At 36.5% G+C, this 25233-nt stretch overlaps 2 protein-coding genes across 3 annotated transcripts in view; both read right to left on the bottom strand.

The window, feature by feature from the left end:
• Positions 1–2601, bottom strand: part of LOC132114806 (N-acetyllactosaminide beta-1,3-N-acetylglucosaminyltransferase 3-like) — a 33774-nt gene extending 31173 nt beyond the window's left edge. The window contains exon 1 of one of the 2 annotated variants that reach the window (XM_059523136.1): positions 2463–2601. In XM_059523136.1, coding sequence (XP_059379119.1) covers positions 2463–2469 — 7 coding nt within the window. In that variant the 5' untranslated portion in view covers positions 2470–2601. Of the gene's footprint in view, positions 1–2457 lie in introns of both variants that reach the window. The other variant, XM_059523137.1, reaches the window with a different exon arrangement.
• Positions 2602–6669: 4068 nt separating this feature from the next.
• Positions 6670–25233, bottom strand: part of LOC132114805 (low-density lipoprotein receptor-related protein 8) — a 29652-nt gene continuing 11088 nt past the window's right edge. Inside the window, exons 10-12 of the mRNA XM_059523135.1 lie at positions 14974–15048; positions 14708–14862; positions 6670–7590 (exon numbers count right to left, since the gene is read on the bottom strand). Of these exons, the coding sequence (XP_059379118.1) occupies positions 7561–7590; positions 14708–14862; positions 14974–15048 (260 nt within the window). The 3' untranslated portion in view covers positions 6670–7560. The remainder of the gene's footprint in view (positions 7591–14707; positions 14863–14973; positions 15049–25233) is intronic.

Raw genomic sequence — 25233 nt, 5'->3', positions numbered from 1 at the left:
GTGACTTCAGCTTGGGTGATGGACGAGTCCACATCTGAGCCCTCAGCCTCTGCTTCCTCAATGGAAGACGTGACAGCGGGATTGAGGAGATCCTCGAAGTATTCCTTCCACCGTCCAACGACATCCCCAGTTGAGGTCAACAGCTCCCCACCTTTACTGTAAACAGCGTTGGTAGGGCACTGCTTCCCTCTCCTGAGGCGCCGGACGGTTTGCCAGAATCTCTTCGAGGCTGACCGATAGTCCTTCTCCATGGCCTCACCGAACTCCTCCCAGGCCCGAGTTTTTGCCTCCACAACCACCCGGGCTGTAGTCCGCTTGGCCTGCCGGTACCTGTCAGCTGCCTCAGGAGTCCCACAAGCCAACCAGGCCCGATAGGACTCCTTCTTCAGCTTGACGGCATCCCTTACTTCCGGTGTCCACCACCGGGTTCGGGGATTGCCACCTCGACAGGCACCGGAAACCTTACGGCCACAGCTCCGAGCGGCCGCTTCGACAATGGAGGTGGAGAACATGGTCCACTCGGACTCAATATCTCCAGCCTCCCTCGGGATCCGGTCGAAGCTCTGCCGGAGGTGGGAGTTGAAGATCTCTCTGACAGGAGACTCGGCCAAACGTTCCCAGCAGACCCTCACAGTACGTTTGGGTCTGCCGAGTCTGTCCAGCTTCCTCCCCCGCCATCGGATCCAACTCACCACCAGGTGGTGATCGGTTGACAGCTCCGCCCCTCTCTTCACCCGAGTGTCCAAGACATACGGCCGGAGGTCGGATGAAACGACCACAAAGTCGATCATCGACCTACGGCCTAGGGTGTCCTGGTGCCACGTGTACTGATGGACACCCTTATGCTTGAACATGGTGTTCGTTATGGACAAGCTGTAACTAGCACAGAAGTCCAATAACTGAACACCGCTTATAAATTAACTATTTAAGTAATTTAACTTTTTTTATTTCGTCGAAACCTTTGTAAAATAGTATTCCATACCACCACAAATACATACATGACATTGGCTTTTATTGAATTTTTACTCAATTATTTTGGTAAGTTTAATTTTAAAGTGTTATGTATTCTGATAACACCAAAATAATTAAAACGACGTAGTGCCTTGTGCAAAAATAAACAAATTATTAGTAAAACACGCCCCTCTGTTTGATGCAGTTATTTAGGTTATTCTAAATATGAAGAGTTCAGATGAAAAATCCTCCAAGTGACATCTGAAATTTCCTTCAATAATGATCATTTTTATCAAGCTTGTATGTTTATGTTCACTTATTTCACATTACTGGCAATGAAAATAACCTATTAATTGTCATTTAAGTTAAATTACTGAACTTAAATACGAGCTTGAAAAAAAAAGCTCATAAGAAAATTTCAGATGGCACTTAGAGGCTTTTGCATCTGAACTCTTCATATATACTTGAAACTAGTAGCATAGAAAATGTTTTCAAAACATGCACATTGTGGAATGGTTTCCTTTGCTGCTCTATAAACCTAGTGAATACTGAGGAGACCATGGTTTCTGTGAACTGATTATTTTGTAGACATCTTTTGAAAATGAAACAATTGCGTGAGTTTGAGAAAGATAAAATTAATTAACTTTTTAAATTTTTTTTTTTTAAAGGAAGTCAGAGTTGCGTTAATATATATATATATATATATATATATATATATATATATATATATATATATATATATATATAGCCTATACTTTTTTGTTTAAAAAAAAAAAAAAAAACCTAATTATGATTAGTGCCCTTTATTTCACTTGAGCCCCTGCCCCTCAAAATGTCTGTGCACGTCCCTGTTATTATTGCAAAATATGCACCTCGTCTGTGGCTAATTTTAATTTTATTATGATCCTTACTTTTTGAAATCAAGAAGCAGAAGTTAAGTGACAATATGCAAATGCTACTGGCTGTATCACTGTTTATAACACATTATGTTCATCCTTTGCTGGGTGCTTTAAAAAAAAGTCGTGCCATAAATTAAGAGTATACCCACTTCTGCACATAGGCCTGCTGAATAGTTAATTTTAAGGTATTTGAAATAGGTTACATTGCCAATTCCATAGTAAGTTTAATAGTAACTCATTTGCACTGAAATGCATTTTTCAAAGTAACCAAAGTCGCCGCAATTCATTGTTATATATAAAATGTACAGACCTCTTTCGCTCAACTTATATTTAAGACACGACAATCATACCGAAACATTAAGAATCATATTCAGCTCAAAACCAGACCTGCAAACAGCTATCTTGTTGTTGCGTTGAGTTTGCAACAGCGTCATTTTCTGAGCATAATGATCGAAAACCAACAATTTAAACACCAATTTAAACCCATTTAAAATTGAAATACTAAACTTAAAATTATTTTATCCTTCTTGCGGAGAAAAGGAAACAAAGTGACTTGTTTGGTCTGACTCTAAACCAAAACAAGATTAAACAGATTAAAACATCTTACCTTACCGTTCATTAACTTCTCTTGATATGTTTAGCACAAGTATTTTAGGTTTTGTTCATGTTGAAACGCGGTTTCACAACAACCCACACCCTTTATTCACAGTTCAAACTCTCTCCTCCTCATGAGGAAATCCTCGAGTATCCGCTGTCTCTAGAGGAAAAACCGAAAGCGACAAAAGTAGACAGAGGCTGCGTCTCCGAGTCAAGTGTGCTGCGTACCAGTGCAGTCAAACTCAGATTAATCATTTGTAAAAAAGATTACAATTTAACCAAATTGATTTGTTCTTAGACTCACAATTAAGCACTCTAAAAAAAAGAAAAGAAAAAAAAAATCATAAAACTGACATTCACACACATATATAACCTACAGTTCAGAAGGAAAAAAATTAAGAATTAAAAGAAATATATAATATTTTACGAACAATTCTGTCTTCTTTCCAAGAAATACCTGCAAGAAGTGTTTCAAAATTTTTTTTACAAATAAATTACTCATGATCATCAGCAGGATGGAAATACTCAAACACTTAAGAGGCACATTTTCTATAAAACACGATTGACAGTATTATGAAATACACTCATTTACATGAGGACAGTAGAACAAACTGCAATAATTTGATCAAAAAATGATTCTGGGTGAACATGTCATGCATGCTGGTCTTTGAATAATAATCCTGTTGACACAGTAACATAACTAGGCAAAATCTGTGAGGCTTATTTTTAGGTAGAGAGGAAAGAGGATGTAAAACAGGATGTACAATGTGACAGGAGCAATGGACCACCCCCAAAAGTAAGACTGAAACTTTTCTGTTTAAACTGAAAGTCAGTGGAAGAGGTTTTTCAGTACACTTAATAAACTGCCTTTGTGTGGTAAAAGCTCATCATATAATAACTTGCCCACCTTTCTGCTAATCTTCAACATCTTTGCATGACATACTGTTATTTTATACATAATATTTTGTGGAAGTTGTGGCCTAGTGGTTAGAGAGTTTGACTCCTTAGGTTGTGGGTTCAAGTCCCAGGCCAGCAATACCACAACTGAGGTGCCCTTGAGCAAGGCACTGAACCCCCAACTGCTCCCCGGGCACCGCAGCATAAGTGGCTGCCCACTACTTTGTGTGTGTGTGTGCACTTTGGATGGGTTAAATGCAGAGCATGAATTCTGAGTATGGGCCACCATACTTGGCTGAATGTCACGTCATTTTTTTTTTATGCCATGCTCTCTGCCTTATGTTTCTGTAAATGTGCCTCTCTGCAATCCCTCATCTCTTCTCACTCCTTTTCTTCTGTCTCACTCCCTCCTCTCTTCTGTTTTCTCTCTCTCAGTAGTCTTACTTCTCTCTATCTCGATGTCTACACACATGCCAACACATCAGGATTTCAGATGTTCAGAGGAGGACTGCCCGAAGGTTATTGAGTTTAGACTGACTAAACTGTATAGTTCAGTTGAGAAAAGGTATCCTTGGCCAAGTGTGCTCCTAATATGTCCAGAAATTCCTAGCCATACTTTCATTTTAAATACGATCCAGATGTAATATACACATTTTGGGCTCTAGAGGTAGCAGGAAGGAAAACCCTTGGTTTGCTAGACATTCCTATATGATGTAGTGTACAATTCTTATAGGATAAACCACTGCATCACCCCTTGCAATGCAACTATATAATGAATGGCTCTAATATAAACTTTGAAGAAGTTTGTGAACAGCCAAATTGGCTTCATGTTTATAATTCTTTCCATGCAAGGACTGAGAATAGTCGGACGGCATTGAAAGATAAAGAGCCTAAAAATATTTTTATTTATCAAATGGGGCTTGATTTTTTTCAGGTATTTCTACAGACAGGTGAGAAATCATCTTTAATGAATTATACTTGCTGTCTGTTAAGAAATGGATGGATTTTCATGCCATGAATTTGGACTGTCCTATTTGGCAGAGTGGGTTATCCTCATCCTGTGTAAGACATACAAGAAGAACAGTATCGGGTTGAAACCGACTGTTAATCTGCAGGTTATCCTCACGGTTGTGAAAAGGAGAATAGATGTTTTTCAAAAAATTAATTTTTCATTACTTATTCCTAAAAAGCGAATGAACGCATCGTGAAAGGCCATCTTTGCTACCTATTATCACATAGACATATTCAAAGGTCCTTCCAAGATTGATCTTTAAATGATTTGAGAGATGGTATTGTGAAGTTCTTGCAAGGCACTAAAACAAATAAATTGCCAAAATGCAATTCTTCTGATTGTCTATGTATGGCCCTTGATCTGGACAGGATGGGTAAAACAGCAGAGTAGTATATTTATGCAAATTGTTAAGTACACATTCACCTAATGACTATTTGCCATTCTAAGATCACTTGGATTTAGTGAAGTTTTTAAATGAATCTACTCTTGCTGTTAGATCAATGCACTGCTATTTTAAAAGGCATTGTCAGTCACAAACAAAGTGATGTTGATTAGATGTATGTTGATTAGATGTATGACAATGTATAGAGCAGAAATTTACAACTGCATTTAGATGATTTGGCTGAATTTTATATGAAAAGTGGGAGCCACAAGAGAATTATATTGATGAATCAATAAATAATATAATGTAAAATAGATATTTTCAAAGGGATAGCTTGCATTACTTCTTATCCTTACATGTAGGAAGTTTGTGTCTGTTATCCCGGGGGACAGCCTGAAATGTGATACATTGCAGATATTGAGACTTTAGATAACTAAAATAACTTGTGCTTTGTGATCAATGAGAACAAGATTGAGTGACTTTTAAACGGCCATATTCAGCTAATATTTCTTGACTCGTTTTCACATTTTAGACTATTTACAAGATTTCAGTCTGAAGTCATGATACAAAGCATCAAGCTGATTATAGAATATGAAATACAACAGACAGAATAGATTATTATTCTTTTCTGCATTCGGCAAAGAAGGAATTGCTTACTCTTTACTTGCTTTTTAAAATAAAATAAAGAACCACTATATATACATATATTGTTAACTGGATGAGATTCCTTCAATTTTGGACAGGTGCACAAGATGACCATAACACAAACTGCTTATATGCAGTTGTGGTCAAAGCATACAATGTGGTTCTCTTGAGTGTTCATTTTATAGAAGAAACCAGACAACTTCTGGGACAGCTTCCAATGGGCGATACAACATGATGAAAGAGACATTATGGCTGTGGAGAAAAGGAAAAGCTGATGGGCTGATCGGCTACACCCCCTGTAGAGGAATCTGACACTTCTGTGAAGGGCTGGAATGGAAAAAAAATATACACATACATTTATTGTTGCTATATAGACATTATCCTGCAAATTCCATCATGTAGTCACCAGCTGTTTTAAAATGCAATAACATTTAGATATTTGTCTCTGATGCATTTTTCTATTTGCAATTCAGAAGCAAGTCGTTTCCCAGGCTGACATGTGTGCATGTTCCAGTAAGGATAGCAACTAGACAAGCAAATTACACTTTGGACTTTAGGTGCACATCCAAGCAATTAAATACACACAAAATATGTCTAAATGGCCAGCTTGAAAAGTGTTCACTTAAACAGTTTGTGTTTTAATTGGACATGAACAGCTGGAAGAAAAACAGATGCGTGTCAATATAGAATACCGTTAAAACCTTAACGATACTCATCCCTACACACATGGTTGATTATGCATGCATTATACAGGCAAGCAAATGAGCCCAGAAAATGAACACAATGCTGTAAAAAAAAAAAATAAAAAAAATAAAAAAAAAAATAAATAAAGTTTTCTCTATAATGGTTTTCTATTAGAAAACATTTAATATTAAACATTGCGCATTGAGTTTATTTTCTGGGTTCATCGGCTTTGCCTGTACAAAATATGCATCAATAATAAGGTGTGTATTGAATTTGGCATTTAAATATCACTGTCTTTATTACTGCCTAATGCAAACCTCATAAAAATAACTGGCAGTCAGTGAAGTAAAGCGTGGTTTTTGCTTCACATCACGTGAAAACTATGAATTGCGGAAGAACTGAGTGATTCAATCAGGCTTCAGCATCTTGGAGGAAATGGGTTCCCCAAACACGTAGTGTCTTGTTCCCTCCTCTCAGGAAACCATGGTTATGCTGAGTAACCAGAGACATTTCCATATTCTCTTTAAAAAAAAAAAAGAATCACTAAATGTACATAAGGGAAAAAAATTGTTTAATATAGCAGAAGTACAATTTCCATCATGTATTTTATTTCTCCAACCCCAACAGATCACTTTATCAGGAGTCATTAGAAACATTCAAACTTTTTTTTTCAAACTATGTACAATCAGAAGGAAGCACAAGAATCTATTTTACAGCTAAATGATTACGTTTCATCACTATAACTTAAAGAGAACAGGAAAAGTGATCCAAACTGCAAAAAATAAATAGCATTTCTTTTTTTCTCTCTCCAAACATTAATCACTTAATAAATATAACAATCACCTCTGTAGTCTAAAGCATCAGTGAATTTAAAAATAAAATATTTTCCTAACTGATTTTGTCTCTAGGCACACATTACAGAGATTTGTCAATTTAGGAGTCTATGAATTCAATGGTGAACAGACGTTTACCACTTCATAAATTACAGCAGTAGAAACAGAATAGCACCCTAAAACAAGCTTAAAGCTGATAAACGTCATGTAATGACTCTGGTGTACTATTATTATTCACTAATGACCGGAAGGAAGCTCAGAACACCGTGATGGTGACATTTTGCCATTCTGTATCCAATATAATCCACAGAAGCAAATGGTAAAATGGAGATATATTGCATACAGTTACATAGCTATAATTCAGACAGATATAATTCAATTAAAAGACACACACACAAACAAAAATCTTATAGTGACTATGGCGTATTTTTTTTATAAAGACAAACATGTTTCACTGAACACTTAATTTGACCATTGTTCTATACGATTATCGATCATTAACAGACATTTGGTAATATTTTTTGGGGTCACCAAGCAAGATGTTTGGGTGGAATCCATCTGCCTGCCTCACTGTACTGTACAAACAAAAACAGGAAAAGCGGGCTGTGATATCTACCACAAGAAGGCTACAGCTCCTGTCACAGGAAATCTCTGTTTATATCAGTCCGTTGAACCACCCTGTGTGTCAGCCTGAAAAAACAAAACACAGTGCTGGGTATCATTCAAAAATTTCCCATAATGTTACTAATACCAATACTTATACTACAGGGCCATTGAATGCTTGAATAGGTGTACGTAGTTTATGGTTTTGTTTCGCAGTAGTTTAAGCGGCTAGGCCCGTCATATGCTCAGACAGAAAGACTGCGTGTGCCTCTGATTGAAACACAGGCTACTTGCACTATTTAATGCGTTTGAGATGAACTGTCTTCCTGAATGCATAGCTCACATATCACAGGTATATCCTCCATCTGTAAATGTTAGAAAGCCATGAAAATATTTAAATTTTTCTGTCAGAAGTGCATGAGCCTTCTGTTCTGGCATTCTCTGCTTAACTTCAGTGAACGAGCACCGCCCCGCGCATGCACACCAAACAGACAGAGCTCAATTAAAAAGGAGCGCTTTAATTATAATCACACAAGCAGGCCTAAGTTTATTTTTTTGACCAATAGAATAATCAAAATAGCAAAATGTTCTCATTTATTTTCATTTTTAGTATAGTGAATTTTACTTTTTATATAAAGGCTTACATGGTTACATTAACTTTATTTGTTTTCATAGCATTTAATATGTATTGTTTTGTTGGACAACATTGGGTGGTAAATTAAATAGATATTAAATACAGATTTTTTTTAATACAAATACGAAAATACAGAGCTATGTTTTTTGCCCATATCGCCCAGCCCTTTTCCAGTGGATTCGCTGTTGGGGCTAACAGAGGAGGTTGCAGTGGGTGGTACTGTGGAAGACTGGGCCAATGAACATCAGCAACATTTGACAACTATCCACCTCAAAGCATGAACACAGTTGGAAGCAACAGCTGCTTAAAGGACTTGAAATGATTCTGTTCTATTGTCCATTCTGCCAGCAGGTTCACTTGTCTACAGACGAAGCCAAAAAAAATTCAGGATCCATGGGAGTCTGTGGTCTATGAAGTAGTACAGTGCCTGGATAAGGTGGGGACCCTGTATAAGATTAAACCTAAAAAGACAGTTGGAACCAGAAAGGAATATCCATTGGTAGGAACAAGGGGTGTGGCGATGTTCATCAGAGTAAGTTGACATTATTTTACTGGTCATAGAATGGGAAACGTTATATTAACCTGTTAACAGCAATTTTCTGTGTTCATATATTTGATTAAAGGGTGATTATTTTAATAAGTAACGCGTTTTCTTTACTTGTCTAGTTTTTGTATTTGCAATCAATATGGCCTGTGCGTAGTCACACTTTATTTCTTTGTTCAAATCTATTAACAGTTACATGATTAAAACCGATCTTGCTGCATTAAACTCTATAAAATGTTAAGTTGGTCGCAGTGCCATGCACTGAATGCCTCATCTGCGGTCATTCTTCAATTAGGTTCATTAGTTAACATTAGTTAATTACATTAGTTAACATATATAAATAACATTAATAATAAACTATTTCCACAGCATTTATTAATCTTAGTTCATGTTAATTTCAGCATTTACTAATGAATAATTAAAATCGCAAGTTGTGTTTGTAAACATGAATGCACTGTGAACTTACATGAACAATTACTTCATTTTTATTAACACTAACAAAGATTAATAAATTGTGTAATGTATTGTTCGTTGTTCATTCATGTTAATACATTATTGTTAATAAATGACATCTTATTGTAAAGTGTTACCATTAATATTTAGTCATCATACTGTTGAACTTGACAGTATTTTCTCACTTGTTATTTTATAGGAGCTGCAAAGAAGACAGAGAAAGCCAGAGTCTTGTGCCCTGCATTTATCAGTATCAATATTATGTTTGTTGGGTGAAAAAGAAACACTCAATAAACAAAGTAAAAAATCATTTGACTTATCGTTTCCCCTTCAAGGTTTCTATAGATATCACGATATATCGATATCGTGAATTCTTATGGCCACAATAACCGTGATATGAAAAACCGAATATCGTGACAGCCCTAGTAGAAACCAGTGATGCGCGGGTCAATGTATTAATAACCCGCATGCCGACCGACATTTTCAACTAACCCAACCTCAACTCGGACCGCAAAAAAAGGAAAAGAAAATATTGTACCCGACCCGCATTTTTTAAATGTAGTAAATGCTCATCATATCGTCATTGGGCCATAGACATAGGAACTAGGCAAAAAAAGGAAACTAAAAATACAAACAAACAAAAAAAAATCCTTAATATATTCAAATTTCGTCAAGAATTATATAAAAAAAAATCGTCAATAAGCTCATAATTTGTTTTAAAATAGTCTAGTCTGGCTATGTCTATTTTGATGTTTCTGTTCCGCAGACAGTGAGGCTCGGGTTTGTTCCGATCAGAGCTTGTGAGCGGAGAGCGCATTTCTCCATATATTACGCTCTGCTCGCTCATTCCGTGGGGTCTCGCTCAAGCCAGAATGGCCTGGTTCGAAAATATGCAAGGAGACATTTAATTGTTTAGTAATAAACTGGTGTTTTCTGTGTTGCTGCAAAGATGAAGTTGACGATGCGGACTCGCCATGTCAGAGAGAAATGCACATTTCATATGGATTACATAATCAGAGAGTAGCCTATTTATTTTGGTTTTAATATTTTCGTTTAAAAGTAGACATTTCAAGCTTTCTGTAATATATAGTCTATATTTCTCAAATCAGTGAGGCACAAGCTGAGTTTCGGCACCCTCCAGTTCACATGCAAGTGATCGTGCCGGCGCCTCATTACATTGTCTGCTATATATTTGCTTCTAATTTATAAAATGCGGGCAATTGATTGATAAAACATTGATCAAAATTAAGATACAATTTATAGAAAACAAAAATCTTTATCTTAATCTGATTTTCTATAAAAAAAAACAATTATTGTTATCATCATTATTATTATTATTATTAATGTTGAAAAGAGCTGAGAATATTTTTTCAGGTTTATTAGGGGGGATAAATTGAAAGAACAGCATTATTACATTTGTTACAGTTACTTTTTTTATTACATTTATATTATTTACATCAAGCTTTTGAATGGTATAGTATTGTATATTGTTACTGAAACTTCATAATCTTTCACTTGATTATACATTTAGTCAGGAATTATATTTTGGAAAAAGTCTTTGGAAAAAGTCGAACTAGTAAAATGTTAAGACGTTATGTGAAAACTAGTACAAGTATATAAATAAATAAAAAGAGACTTACTCATGTTTATGATCTCTGCTGAATAAAGCACTTCATCCTTTTTTACTGAGGAAATCCAAATCTCAAATCCTCATCCACATCACATCTTTTCGGGGCTAATTATGTCTTATTCCTCTCATCGCAAAGCAAAAAGTAAAATAAAAAAACTTGAAGAACAGTCTCGCTGCTTTCTCTTCTGTTATGGGCGTATTCAAGCCGCGCGCTTCAGTTTGAATCTGAATAGCGCGTTCAGCGTGGGGGCGTGGTCACATTAGATATAATGAAGGGAGACGTGAAAAACGGACAGCGCGTTGTTTTCATATGGATTACTTTTATCACAGAATATTTGGTTTCGGTGGCACTTGTTTAGTTTAAAAGCAGACATGTCAAGCTTTCTATAGATATCTTCCTCATGTCTCTTTGTTGAGTATTCACGGAGTTACAGTTCATTTTAATGACGCGTTTGTAAATGAAGATCAGCGCAGACAAAGGCTGCAGACAGCACACCTTTTTGTCATCTTTATTTTATAAGTGCACAAAGTTCTGTTGTTATTATATCTGTATTCCAAAAAAAGTAGACCCTTTACAGATTCGATTGATGTATTGCTCTTATCTGTACGATCAAAACTGAAAGTGTAATTTAAGTTCTTTTCGGGGTTATCAGGAGAAAATGACTGATAACGCGTATACGCGTTAATCTACTCCAGAGGGTTAAAAGAGTTTTCTATAAAACAAAACTTAATGAAGTCGTCAAAATCATGTTTTACCAAAAACAGGTCTTCACCTTTTCTTGTGCCGCTTCCACCTCTACCTGCAGACTGAGTTTGTGCGTCATCTTCGCGCCAGTTATTCAGCCAATAAAGTGTAGGCCTATATATGCATTTCAAAATTGTGTCTAGTACTATATTAATTACAAAGGTTTAATTGGCATCTTTATTTCAAACGACCCGACCGGCCGCGACCCGAATATCATTAAAAATATTTTTGGATGACTCGTAACCGCGGGTGACCGCAGGCACCCGCTCATTTTGGATCAACCCGCGCATCACTGGTAGGAACTACGTCCATTATCAAATGATTGATCCACCCACCTGTCTCCTACTACAGAGAGGAGGGTAGATATAGATAACCCCCAAGAGAGAACTTTACAAAGCCCAGACCTCAGTAGTGAACAGGAGTTGGTTTTTGGTGTCAAAGTCAAAATCCTCACACAAAGAAGCCAAGCAGCAAGTACAAAGCCTAGACAGCAGTATTGAAGAGGAGTTGGATTTTCTGCCATTGAAACCAGCACCCCGACCACACAAGGAAGCCAGGCAGCTAGATGAAATTGTGACAACTTTAGATCAGCCTGTTCTTCTGAGTCCGGGTCAAGGTGGGTCTTCGGAGGACAGCGTCCTGGGAAGTGAAGAGGATTGTGTCCAAGATAGAGTCACAGGACGGACCACAAGGACAACAGCAGGTCAACATTCCAACCCTTTTCACCTGCCTACGACCACGGCAAGGAGACTGGAGAGTGAAGAGTGGGATGCAACTTGCTTCACTATTAACAGCTTGCATGTTCTGTTTAGGCCCTGGAATTTATGGTTTTGTCACCGGGATGGTGACATTTACAGGGGGGTGAATGCAGCATGTAGGAAAGTAGATCATGGGGGCAGGGTCATCTGCCTAGATATATCAGGTGATGCAGATTATAGGGAGACTAGCCGTTAATACGAGTGACTGCCACATGGTAATGGAGTGCTACTAGCACTGTGTTAGTACAGCACAGGGGAATGAAACTGCGAAGTGTGAAGCTGCATGCCATTAAAGAAGATTTTAATAGTCTGACGTGACCAGTATGTAAGTCTGATAACCAGCTATTGCGGTACGATTCAATGCGAATTGTTGTGAGTTTCGTAGCCTGAATTGTACTTTGTGTAAAGCGGCGCGAGATCGTGCTTTACGAGGATACATTTGACAGGCCTTATGTACGGTTCAGGTATGAGCGAATGAAAGAATATTAAATGTGTGTTAATGATGTGCTCAAAATTATCTGTTAGTATTTTTTTAGGAGATTAATTTTTCAGTCAGTTTTCCTTACCTTCAGATTATGGTAATGATTTAGTTTTATTGTGTTTTTACCAGACACAGTGCTCTGTGAGCTCATTGAGAAGTGCTTTTGTTTATTTGGTTATTGACAACGGTATACCATATTTTCCGCATTATAAGGCACACTTAAAAGGCTTTCATTTTCTCAAAAAACAACAGTGCGCCTTATAATTTGGAGCGCCTTATATATGGATCAAGGCGCTCTGTCAAAATGTTGACATTCCCTTTAGCACAGCTTCATCTAGTGGATGCATAATGCAAACCCAGTCAAACGTTTGACTGCAGTATCTTCTATTCCATGCGCCTTATAATCCGGTGCACACTATATATGAAAACAGTTCTAAAATAGGCCATTCATTGAAGGTGCGCCTTATAATCCGGTGCACCTTATAGTGTGGAAAATACGGTAATTCACAATCTTTATGCGGCACTGGCATGGGCAACATGCAGTAATTCCCTTTAATGTTTATCACAGAAGTGTGCCAATTGCAGTGCATGATGCGTAGGTGATTGATTGATTGATTTGTGGTTTGATTTCCTGTGTGTGTATTGGAGTGTAGTGTATTGGGTTTCATATTTAAAAGGTTTACAATTTACGTGTACATTTATTGGAGATTTATTTAATGCTTAATACTTAATGCTTGCACTTGCACATGTAACACAATATGCTGGACGTTAGGCCATCCTTAAAAATATTCTTGTTTGCCGTAACCCGACCGACCCTGTCAATTTAGGACCGACTCAATTTTTTTTTTTTCTTTTAGTCTGACCGACTTGCCGATTGTAAATTTGGGTTATGACCGACCAATTTTTTTTTTACTCTTCAAACTACTAATGCAAAAGCAATAAAATAATATTAATTATATTTAAGTACTGTAAATATATAAATTTTCTAAAAAAAAACGTGACGTCTATAACGGATGTCACACTATGCCTGCGCTTCGTCTCATATTCTCATTCACTGTCAGAGTCAATGGTTCACGCTTGGTAATGATGGCTTATAGTCCGAAAAATACGGTAATTAACAAACATCCAGACACAGTCTAAGCTGCTGATAGTGACGTTTAGATGAATAAATAAATATTGTCTGCATGCTTTCTGCTCGGTTATAAAATGAAAATAAGAATTACAACATTGTGAAAGCAGCAGTTAAGATAGTATCTTATTGATCTGGATATGTTTGCAACAGCTCTTCTGGCACCACGTTGACACTTATGTTTCTCTACATGACACTTATATGTTTCTATACAGACACTTATTAAATTACACTTATGATAGCTTGATTCTAAAGTATATTTGACACTATATACATCTGAGAGATTTAGTTTGAATGAATCCTTTTCTTTTCATGACACATTGATATTATTACAGTAATAATAATATTGTATTAAAAAAAGTTATTAACACATTAAAAATTCTTATGCATAGCCCTTCAATGCATTAATTGATAAAGTTCTATAATGGATTTTATTTTCAATTTTCATATCAATTTATGGTCATTCCATTTTTACTTTTCTTTAATTCATCAAGTTGATTTTTTTTGTAACTGTAACACACTATCATTGAAAAGTTTGTGGCAAGTAAAAAAAAATTCAGCACTTATTCAGCAAGGAGGCATTAAATTGATCAAATATAACAGTAAAGACATTTCAAATAAATGCTGACCAAAGTATTTTTAAAAATGTATTCGTTTTCTCAAAACATTAAGCAAACATTAAGCAAAAACAGTTTTGAGCACCAAAATCAACATTAGAATGATTCATATTTAGGTTTAAAATTTTCTCCCTGTACAGACTGAAATGAATGAATGATTGTAATCGTCTCTCTATAATTTGAGTGTGAAAGCTATAAAACACCTGCTCTTACTTTATGGTCATGTACTATAGGCAGCCTGGATAACAGAAGAGGATCCTGGGATTCTTTCAGTGTCACTTCTCCGAGAGAGGACAGAGAACGAGGGGCACAGAATTCGGACCTCTGCCGCCACAGCACTGCCCCCACCAACAGCAAACTGATGATGACTAACATACGAAGAACAAATAAAGGTGATCAAGGAAACAAAGCAGTGACACTGAAAGACACTTCTCAAAATGATGAATGCAAGAAGGTTGCAACAGAAAATTTTGACCAACCAGTCAATGAGAGAAGCCATGCAAACTGTGAATCAGGAAGTAGCGTTCTTGTTTTTGACTGCAATGGATCACTGCCTGAAAATGCACAATAAAACAGCTTATTTGTAAATGATTAAAGCAGCAAGAAACACTTCTGTTAACCACTTCCCCGTCAACAGCATGAAACTATACAGGTCCTTCTCAAAAAATTAGCATATTGTGATAGTTCATTATTTTCCATAATGTAATGATAAAAATTAAACTTTCATATATTTTAGATTCATTGCACACCAAGTGAAATATTTCAGGTCTTTTATTGTTTTAATACTGATGATTTTGGCATACAGCTCATGAAAACCCAAAACTCCTACCTCAGTGGGAAGTCTGTGGGAAGGAAAATGTGTGGCAAAAAACGCTGCACAACGAGAAGAGGTGACCGGACCCTGAGGAAGATCAGTGTTGGGAAGGTCACTTTGGAAATGTAATAGGTTACAGATTACAAGTTACCTTGTTTAAAATGTAATAGTAGTGTAACTTTTTCAATTACTTTATTAAAGTACTGTAACTAATTACTTTTGAGTACTTTTTGATTACTTTTCTAAATTTGTGAAAATTAAAGAATAATAAATAAAAGCATATACATCAACTTAAATACAGTAATAAGCATGTGACGTATTCTGTGTAATAAACTCCTGAAACATTGTTTTTTTTTAAACTGCCGTCTCTGTATATGATGATAGTTTTCTCAAAATAAGTAAAATGCACATGAAGTGACACAGAGCAGTTCAAGAAATTAAAATAACCTTGTTTCATTTTTTTTTTTTTTTTTGCAAATGGATTTGTATTTATTTTTAAATAAATACATTTGTAAAATAATTTTGCATTTTTGGTTATCACAGTTAAACAATAGTAAGCATTTTCTCTGGATTTATAGTTAAATATTAAAATGTTAATTTTCGTAAGGGTTGTGTTGTTGTCTGTCGTAGCTCCCCCTAAACCTATTAAAAAATCTGAATTTTTTTCAGCTAAATTACTACTGTAACATTACAACAGATAATAATGATGTCCTTTATATAGTATTTTGAGTGATGACTGATCCAAACCGTTTGGCGGAGGCGCGGAGAGCGCGCGAGTCATGACTAACAATTCATGACTTATTAGAGATTTAATTATCAAATGGCGGATTCGCAAATGATCGCTTTAGTAGGACATTCGGCAGGCAATTATACAATAATGATATGAAATAGTGGGGCAAAATCCAGTCCGCGCCTGATTTCCACAGACACGCAGAATGTGCAAGTCATATATTGCATTTTTGGGGCTTTATATTCATAGACACTAGTCCATGTCATGTTTTGATTCAAGTGTATTGACCTACTTTTGATTTAGTCATCCAAAATGTGGCATATTCCGTCCGCGTTAGGCATTCCGTTTTTATGACTGGATTCTACGAACCAGACTGTATTTCCGCATCCCGGAAATTATTAGGGCGGTATGTCTCAGAATAGTCAGTGCAATTTGGGAAAGAAATCAGTTAAATCTGTATGTGGATGTGTGTAAATATTCAAATGTAATCCCCTTTGTAATCGTTAAAAATTTAATAAGTAACTGTAATTTAATTACTCATTTTTTCGTAGTAACTGTAACTAATTACAGTTACAATAATTTTGTAATTAAATTACGTAACGCCGTTACATGTAACTAGTTACTCCCCAACACTGAGGAAGATTGTGGAGAAGGACCGATTCCAGACCTTGGGGGACCTGCGGAAGCAGTGAACTGAGTCTGGAGTAGAAACATCCAGAGCCACCGTGCACAGGCGTGTGCAGGAAATGGGCTACAGAGAAGCAGCACTGGACCGTTGCTCAGTGGTCCAAAGTACTTTTTTCGGATGGAAGCAAATTTTGCATGTCATTCAGAAATCAAGGTGCGAGAGTCTGGAGGAAGACTGTGGAGAAGGAAATGCCAAAATGCCTGAAGTCCAGTGTCAAGTACCCACAGTCAGTGGTGGTCTGGGGTGCCATGTCAGCTGCTGGTGTTGGTCCACTGTGTTTTATCAAGGGCAGGGTCAATGCAGCTAGTTATCAGGAGATTTTGGAGCACTTCATGCTTCCATCTGCTGAAAAGCTTTATGGAGATGAAGATTTCGTTTTTCAGCACGACCTGGCACCTGCTCACAGTGCCAAAACCACTGGTAAATGGTTTACTGACCATGTTATTACTATGCTCAATTGGCCTGCCAACTCTCCTGACCTGAACCCCATAGAGAATCTGTGGGATATTGTGAAGAGAAAGTTGAGAGACGCAAGACCCAACACTCTGGATGAGCTTAAGGCCGCTATCGAAGCATCCTGGGCCTCCATAACACATCAGCAGTGCCACAGGCTGATTGCCTCCATGCCACACCGCATTGAAGCAGTCATTTCTGCAAAAGGATTCCCGACCAAGTATTGAGTGCATAACTGAACATAATTATTTGAAGGTTGACTTTTTTTGTATTAAAAACACTTTTCTTTTATTGGTCGGATGAAATATGCTAATTTTTAGAGACAGGCATTTTGGGTTTTCATGAGCTGTATGCCAAAATCATCAGTATTAAAACAATAAAAGACCTGAAATATTTCAGTTGGTGTGCAATGAATCTAAAATATCTGAAAGTTTAATTTTTATCATTACATTAATAATATGAAAATAATGAACTTTATCACAATATGCTAATTTTTTGAGAAGGACCTGTAATGCTGATTAGAAGATTATTAGAAAGCAAAATATTCTTTATTCCTGTTCAGCTGATGTCATGTCAATCATTTAATTCATAGAATCCATGTGGTGGACATTTCAATTACTTTTGTACATTAATCAATTTATGTATTTGTCATTGTTCTGTCATTTTGTTCTTGATCCTTAATGAAAATCTAATTAAGAACCACGAACTTGACTAAACTAAAGTATAACAAAACTATACACCCACAAAAAAACAAGCAGAAGTTGTATTCACAGTGTGATGCCACAGAATGTGTAGTGATGGATCGTTGTCTGAAAATTGCAAAAAAAATTAAAATTAAAAAAAAAGTATAAAATATCACATGATCACGCATATAGTTAGCATAACAAATTCAAGGTATTGTCTTATTTAAATAACTTATCTACCTATACATTTAAAAAATAAGAGGAAGAAATATTTTTGATATGTTTTTGACATTGAAGACATTTAATTGTGCATCCAATTAAACTGTATTTTGGTACAAATTTACTTGTCACTTATCCTTGTTGAAGCCAGACAAATTGCAATAAAGTATTATAAACATCATCATCATTGAATTCTGTAAAGCGGATTTGAAACTATATGAACTGGGAAAAGTGATATACAATATAAAACTGACTGATTTTTGGTTTTAAGGACATTTTCGTTTGCTTTTGCAGGATGATACATTTTTGTCACATACTTAGTACTTTCTCCACTTACTTGTATAACAGCAAAACTACACACCCACAAGAAACTGTTGCAAAAACTGAGCTCAAAAGATATTTGTAGCATTGGTGTGACCCCACATCAAATGTAACATTGTGGAAAGTACCTTTCACGCTTTTCTTCAAAAGTCACGTGACAATTCACAGCACAGATGAAGTGGTGCGTTACTGTGCACACACTCTTTGAACTACAAAAGCAATGAAAAGCCATGTATAGAAACAAAAGTATTACATTTACCACCTGACCAGATGCAAACAAAAGTAACATGTTTACATGGCAGGTGCTTCTTCAACAAGATAGCAAAACAAACGAGATATGATCCACTTAACAGTAATTTATAACTGAGCCAGTAATTGAAAACCACAAATCTACACAGACACAAATGTTCACGAACCAAAATAAGATGAGCAAACGATTAAAGTTTTTCCAGAGTAGAGAACGGTGACTCAGAGAGAGAGAAAAAAACCTCACCAAGAAGAGTACAGCATGACCTGAAGTTTCATGCACGCACAGAGGTACAAACACGTCGTCATCAAATCGAAAAACATTCATTTGCGCTCTACGCACAGATTCAAACTATGAAATCATGTTTTTGTTTGTAGCAAATCCGATGAACCTCACATTCTTTTGAATTTGTAAGAAAAAAAAAGTGGACTAACCTACTCATTCATTTTCCCCAATACACTGGGAAGCTTTTTAAAGAGTTTATAAAGAGATTACGAAAATTACACATCTTCTGCAGAGCTGCTTTACAGAGGAATCGAATCTTGCAGCATCAACACTGAGCTGAATAAAGACACTATGGTTTTCTGTAGAGCTGTTTATAGCTTAACTGAACTTTGAACCTTTACACTGTTATTGAACTAAAGAAACAAGAAATAGACACTTTTCTTTCTAGAGATGCTTCACGTCAGAATTTGAATTTGTCTGATAAAAAGTTTCATTTTCCTGTTTATACTGTTAAGCTGCTTTGAATATTTATTTAACAGTACATGTTTAACACACTTTACTTTGCTCTGAACTAGGGGTGGGTGATATGGAATGTTTTTTGTATACCACGATTTTATCATAGTTCTTTGTCATGTTGGTTTTACTATTTTGCAAGTTGTCTGAGCATTACAGCCAGACTAATTTCCCTATTATAAAGACAAAGCCTTTCAAGGTAACAAAAAAAAGAATGGCAGATATTTAGGTCAAAGAGGGTGAAGATAAAAATATTAGTTTTTATTTTTTAATAACAAAGATAAAAGAATGACAAAGATACACATTAGAACGACACATAATATACAGATAAAACAAATAGTGCTTTATTTTCAGGTACAATAGTTGTATTTAGCAGTAGCGTTGAAGAAATTGAATGAACAAATATAAAAATAAAATGCTATATAAACTGATTCCTGAAGTAACTGTATTAAATTTCTTCAGTCAAGAGAAGGGAGTGATTTTTCACTTAGTTTTTTGTTGTTTTATTAACGTTAAAGCAATAGTTCACCCAAAAATAAAAATTCTGTCAGCTGTCTGTCAATTCTGTCATAGTGTTTTTATTTTTATACCACCATTTACACCATTTATGAAAGTGGTTTCCTTCTTCTGACCATAAATGCTATTTTGAGGAACGTGGAAAACCAAACAGTTGGTGGTCCACAGTGACTTCCATTTTTTCTACTATCAAATTCAATGTGGACCAGCAAACATGGCAGTAGCCAGCTATGAGGTCCAGACCTCGGTAAAAAAAATTTATGTTCGAAAATAAAATTTGTTCTCTGCTTGACAAATTTGCTGCTAGACTCCTCATATGAATGTCTGCATGTATATTTCAGAATGTTTAGCGTCTGTAGTGTAAAAATGATCGCAGCGAGACGCTTCCGAAGTGAACTTCAGAGAGTTGTGAGAGAGAGAGCGAGACGCAGCCTCCAGATCCAGCTGTTATAAGCGTTTTTTTTACGTGTCTATTTTTTTACTTAATTTGACACTTTAGAAAGTTAATAAAGTAGGAAATTGCAGTTTAGGGTCAGCGAAACCTTTATCTTATCTAATATCCAAAATATTTTTTATAATTTTGTTTTATTTTATTTATAGGTTTTTTATTATTTTTATAGCAACATCTGGCAACATTGCATCGCCAATATTAGTCAGGCGGATATCAAAAAAGTCAGCGGCTATTTAAACTAAGTGCAAATATCTATGGATTCTATTCATACTATGTTAAAATAGCAGGATTTTCTGCTATTTATACGAACTGCAAATAGTGGCAATTATCTGCACCACAGTATTGTAGTACATTATAAAACAGTATGCAATAATAATTTCAGTCTAATTTAATGGATGCCACCTTACTGGGACAATAAAGCCCTCCCTACACCTGCCCTCAACTTTTTGATTATTTACTTAATTTTCATTGAAATAAATGGTTTTCTGATGTGATTTGAAATTGAAAAAGGGAGAAAAGAAATTGCGGAAAGGTGGATTCGAACCCAGGTCAATCACATTAAAATATGTAAGCCACATGCTTTACCTTCTGCGCCACTGGAGTTGACAGTCAGTTATCTTGACTATCCGAAAATAACACGTTTGGTGGGCGATATGTATGTTAGCATGAATAATAAACAACTGATAAAATTATCCATCCCATAAATATAGTATTAAACTTTGATGCAATAAATAGGGTATGATTTAAAAATGAGCTCCAAAAACATCTACATTTCGGTCTCTTTTCAAGTGTTAGTGTATATAATTAGTTGTATTTATAGAGGTTATTATAGCAAAATTTGATAATAATGGGGTTATTATAGAAACCCCCTGGACCTCAATAATTTTTAAAGCCTGGCTACGGCCATGCCAGCAACTGTTTGGTTACCCACATTCTTCAAAATATCTTATTTTGTGTTCAGCACAGGAAAGAAATTAAAGGTGCTCTAAGCGATGCCGGGAGTCGTAACTTCTTGTTGACGTTCAAATTGTTGTCAAACAAAATGGAGGCTAGCTAGACCCTCCCTCCTCATCATCCGTGCACTAACCCCCCAAACCACACCCCCAAATCTTTCTTGTCGGTTATTGGCTGGAACAGTTTGTTATGTTTTGTGGTGCGGGTGAGCCCAGTTTGTTTTTCTTGTTGTTTGTGGAGCCTGTGGTGTCTAGAGAGACCCCGTTTTTTTTACAGTGTGTTCAGGTGACAAGCAGCTAGCGGATAGTGAGGAGATGTTTGCTGGATGTGACAAAAAATGTTTTGGCCTAAAAAAATTTGTGACATCACTTATAGCAGGGGTTTTCAAACTGTGGGTCGCGACCCACTTGTGGGTCACAGAATGGAACAAGGTGGGTCGCACAAAGTCACTTGGCTGCAGCTAAATTTGCGTTTCAATGACACACACACACACAGTTCAGTCTAGGGCTGCACGAAAGTGACGAGTGGGAACGGTGCGAGGCCGGTGGAGTGATTGGAATTGAGCGACACCTGCTCGACTCACCAGTCTCGAGAACCACGGAGGAGATCGGAAGGATACAAAAGAGGAGCGTCCGTCTCCCCGGCAACTCACTCCAGCCCACCGCCTCGAGCATCCTCCTTCGCCCTGCTCGATGGCACTGCGGATTCACCTCAGTGCCGAGGGATCTTCGGCACCGCGTCCCTCCTTCCTCCCAGGCTTCGGCACCAGTCTAACACATTAAAAACTTCTCAATCACGGGAAGGAGGAGGCGGGAACCGGGAACCCACTCGTCACAATGATATAGCCCACCAACATTAATAAGGACTGCAATATCCTTAGTGTGATTTTCGAATTGCAATTAAGTCCGCGTGCTTTGCGTGTTTTGAAGCGCGGGCGCGCACGAGTTGTAATAACAGTGAAGGTCTCAGAGCAATGTCATTAAAAGGTTCAATCGGTCCGCATTATTAAAAGAGAAAAACTTGCTCACTTCAATACACTATATTCCGCATGAGATTGCATACACCAGAAAACAAATGTTACGAAAACGGTTTCAGGTAGGCCATGTTCATTCATTTCTATCGTCCGTTTGAGCTCTGTGCACTTTTTTCGTTCGGGAAACGGTTTGTAAAAAGCATTTCACATGTACAGGGTGAGCAGTGCACAAACGCAGGGTTAATTGTAACACTACAAGATTTAAACATTTCCACATAACAAAATGCACAAAAAAATAATGCAATACTCCTTGACGTATCATCTCTTTTTAGAGAAAAATTTGCCAAAGTTCAGAAATCTTTTGAAGATATTGCTGAACATTAATTTAACCATTGCTAAAATAAATTTCTGCCTGAACTTAATGTCATCCAGTTTTTTTTTTTTTTTGTTTATTTAAAACGAGACACATGTTTATTATTATTTTTTACCTATTTCACAATTATTTTAATCTCCAAACAGTTTTAGATAGTTCTGCTTTGCTTCTTATGCTTTTTCTAAAAAAAGTGTTGGATTGTGCTCCGTTCTCACCGACACACACGGAAGGATCGTGAATGCATTTTCTGCAACAAAACACAGCAGCGCAGATTACAGTTCACTGGAGTGAGCCTGTTTAACGTTTTTATGGACACTACATATTCTAAAGTCTGTAAACAAAAATTAAAACTTAAATATTAATAGTGATTTTTTTCAGGTGTAGGCCTACTCTAAAATAAAAAGGTTTTTTTTCTTAAATACTTCATTTCTGTCATCAAACTTTTAAGTAAGATTAGGCTTAAAGTAATATCAACCTTTTTTTTTCCTCAAATATTGTGGTGGGTCATGAAATAGATTACACTTGTCTAGGTGGGTCGTGGAATGGAAAAGTTTGGGAACCACTGACTTATAGCACCTTTAATACAGGTTTGGGACAACGCGACAGCGTGTAAATAATGACAGAAATGATATTTAAGGGTGATCTATTCCTTGACAGTAATGACAGTAGGCTGCATGTTTAATAGGCCTACTGTCCCTTTAAGACCTGCATGCATACGTTATCCTCTCAACTGTTTACATTCCGTTCAGACATGACCAACTGAGTCTACATTTAAACCTTGTGTGTTTTGACAATATTAAAGCAAAAGAGAAATTAGTTTAATAATTAGGCGCTGTTTGACAGGTTTTATTTATGAAAGTGGTTTCCTTCTTCTGACCATAAATGCTATTTTGAGGAACGTGGAAAACCAAACAGTTGGTGGTCCACAGTGACTTCCATTTTTTCTACTATCAAATTCAATGTGGACCAGCAAACATGGCAGTAGCCAGCTATGAGGTCCAGACCTCGGTAAAAAAAATTTATGTTCGAAAATAAAATTTGTTCTCTGCTTGACAAATTTGCTGCTAGACTCCTCATATGAATGTCTGCATGTATATTTCAGAATGTTTAGCGTCTGTAGTGTAAAAATGATCGCAGCGAGATGCTTCCGAAGTGAACTTCAGAGAGTTGTGAGAGAGAGAGCGAGACGCAGCCTCCAGATCCAGCTGTTATAAGCGTTTTTTTTACGTGTCTATTTTTTACTTAATTTGACACTTTAGAAAGTTAATAAAGTAGGAAATTGCAGTTTAGGGTCAGCGAAACCTTTATCTTATCTAATTTCCAAAATATTTTTTATAATTTTGTTTTATTTTATTTATAGGTTTTTTATTATTTTTATAGCAACATCTGGCAACATTGCATCGCCAATATTAGTCAGGCGGATATCAAAAAAGTCAGCGGCTATTTAAACTAAGTGCAAATATCTATGGATTCTATTCATACTATGTTAAAATAGCAGGATTTTCTGCTATTTATACGAACTGCAAATAGTGGCAATTATCTGCACCACAGTATTGTAGTACATTATAAAACAGTATGCAATAATAATTTCAGTCTAATTTAATGGATGCCACCTTACTGGGACAATAAAGCCCTCCCTACACCTGCCCTCAACTTTTTGATTATTTACTTAATTTTCATTGAAATAAATGGTTTTCTGATGTGATTTGAAATTGAAAAAGGGAGAAAAGAAATTGCGGAAAGGTGGATTCGAACCCAGGTCAATCACATTAAAATATGTAAGCCACATGCTTTACCTTCTGCGCCACTGGAGTTGACAGTCAGTTATCTTGACTATCCGAAAATAACACGTTTGGTGGGCGATATGTATGTTAGCATGAATAATAAACAACTGATAAAATTATCCATCCCATAAATATAGTATTAAACTTTGATGCAATAAATAGGGTATGATTTAAAAATGAGCTCCAAAAACATCTACATTTCGGTCTCTTTTCAAGTGTTAGTGTATATAATTAGTTGTATTTATAGAGGTTATTATAGCAAAATTTGATAATAATGGGGTTATTATAGAAACCCCCTGGACCTCAATTTTTAAAGCCTGGCTACGGCCATGCCAGCAACTGTTTGGTTACCCACATTCTTCAAAATATCTTATTTTGTGTTCAGCACAGGAAAGAAATTAAAGGTGCTCTAAGCGATGCCGGGAGTCGTAACTTCTTGTTGACGTTCAAATTGTTGTCAAACAAAATGGAGGCTAGCTAGACCCTCCCTCCTCATCATCCGTGCACTAACCCCCCAAACCACACCCCCAAATCTTTCTTGTCGGTTATTGGCTGGAACAGTTTGTTATGTTTTGTGGTGCGGGTGAGCCCAGTTTGTTTTTCTTGTTGTTTGTGGAGCCTGTGGTGTCTAGAGAGACCCCGTTTTTTTTACAGTGTGTTCAGGTGACAAGCAGCTAGCGGATAGTGAGGAGATGTTTGCTGGATGTGACAAAAAATGTTTTGGCCTAAAAAAATTTGTGACATCACTTATAGCACCTTTAATACAGGTTTGGGACAACGCGACAGCGTGTAAAT

The sequence above is a fragment of the Carassius carassius genome, chromosome 34, assembly GCF_963082965.1.
Source record: "Carassius carassius chromosome 34, fCarCar2.1, whole genome shotgun sequence".
Taxonomy (NCBI): domain Eukaryota; kingdom Metazoa; phylum Chordata; class Actinopteri; order Cypriniformes; family Cyprinidae; genus Carassius; species Carassius carassius.
The sequence above is the reverse complement of the archived record's forward strand: the minus strand, read 5'-3'. Positions and strand labels throughout refer to the sequence as shown.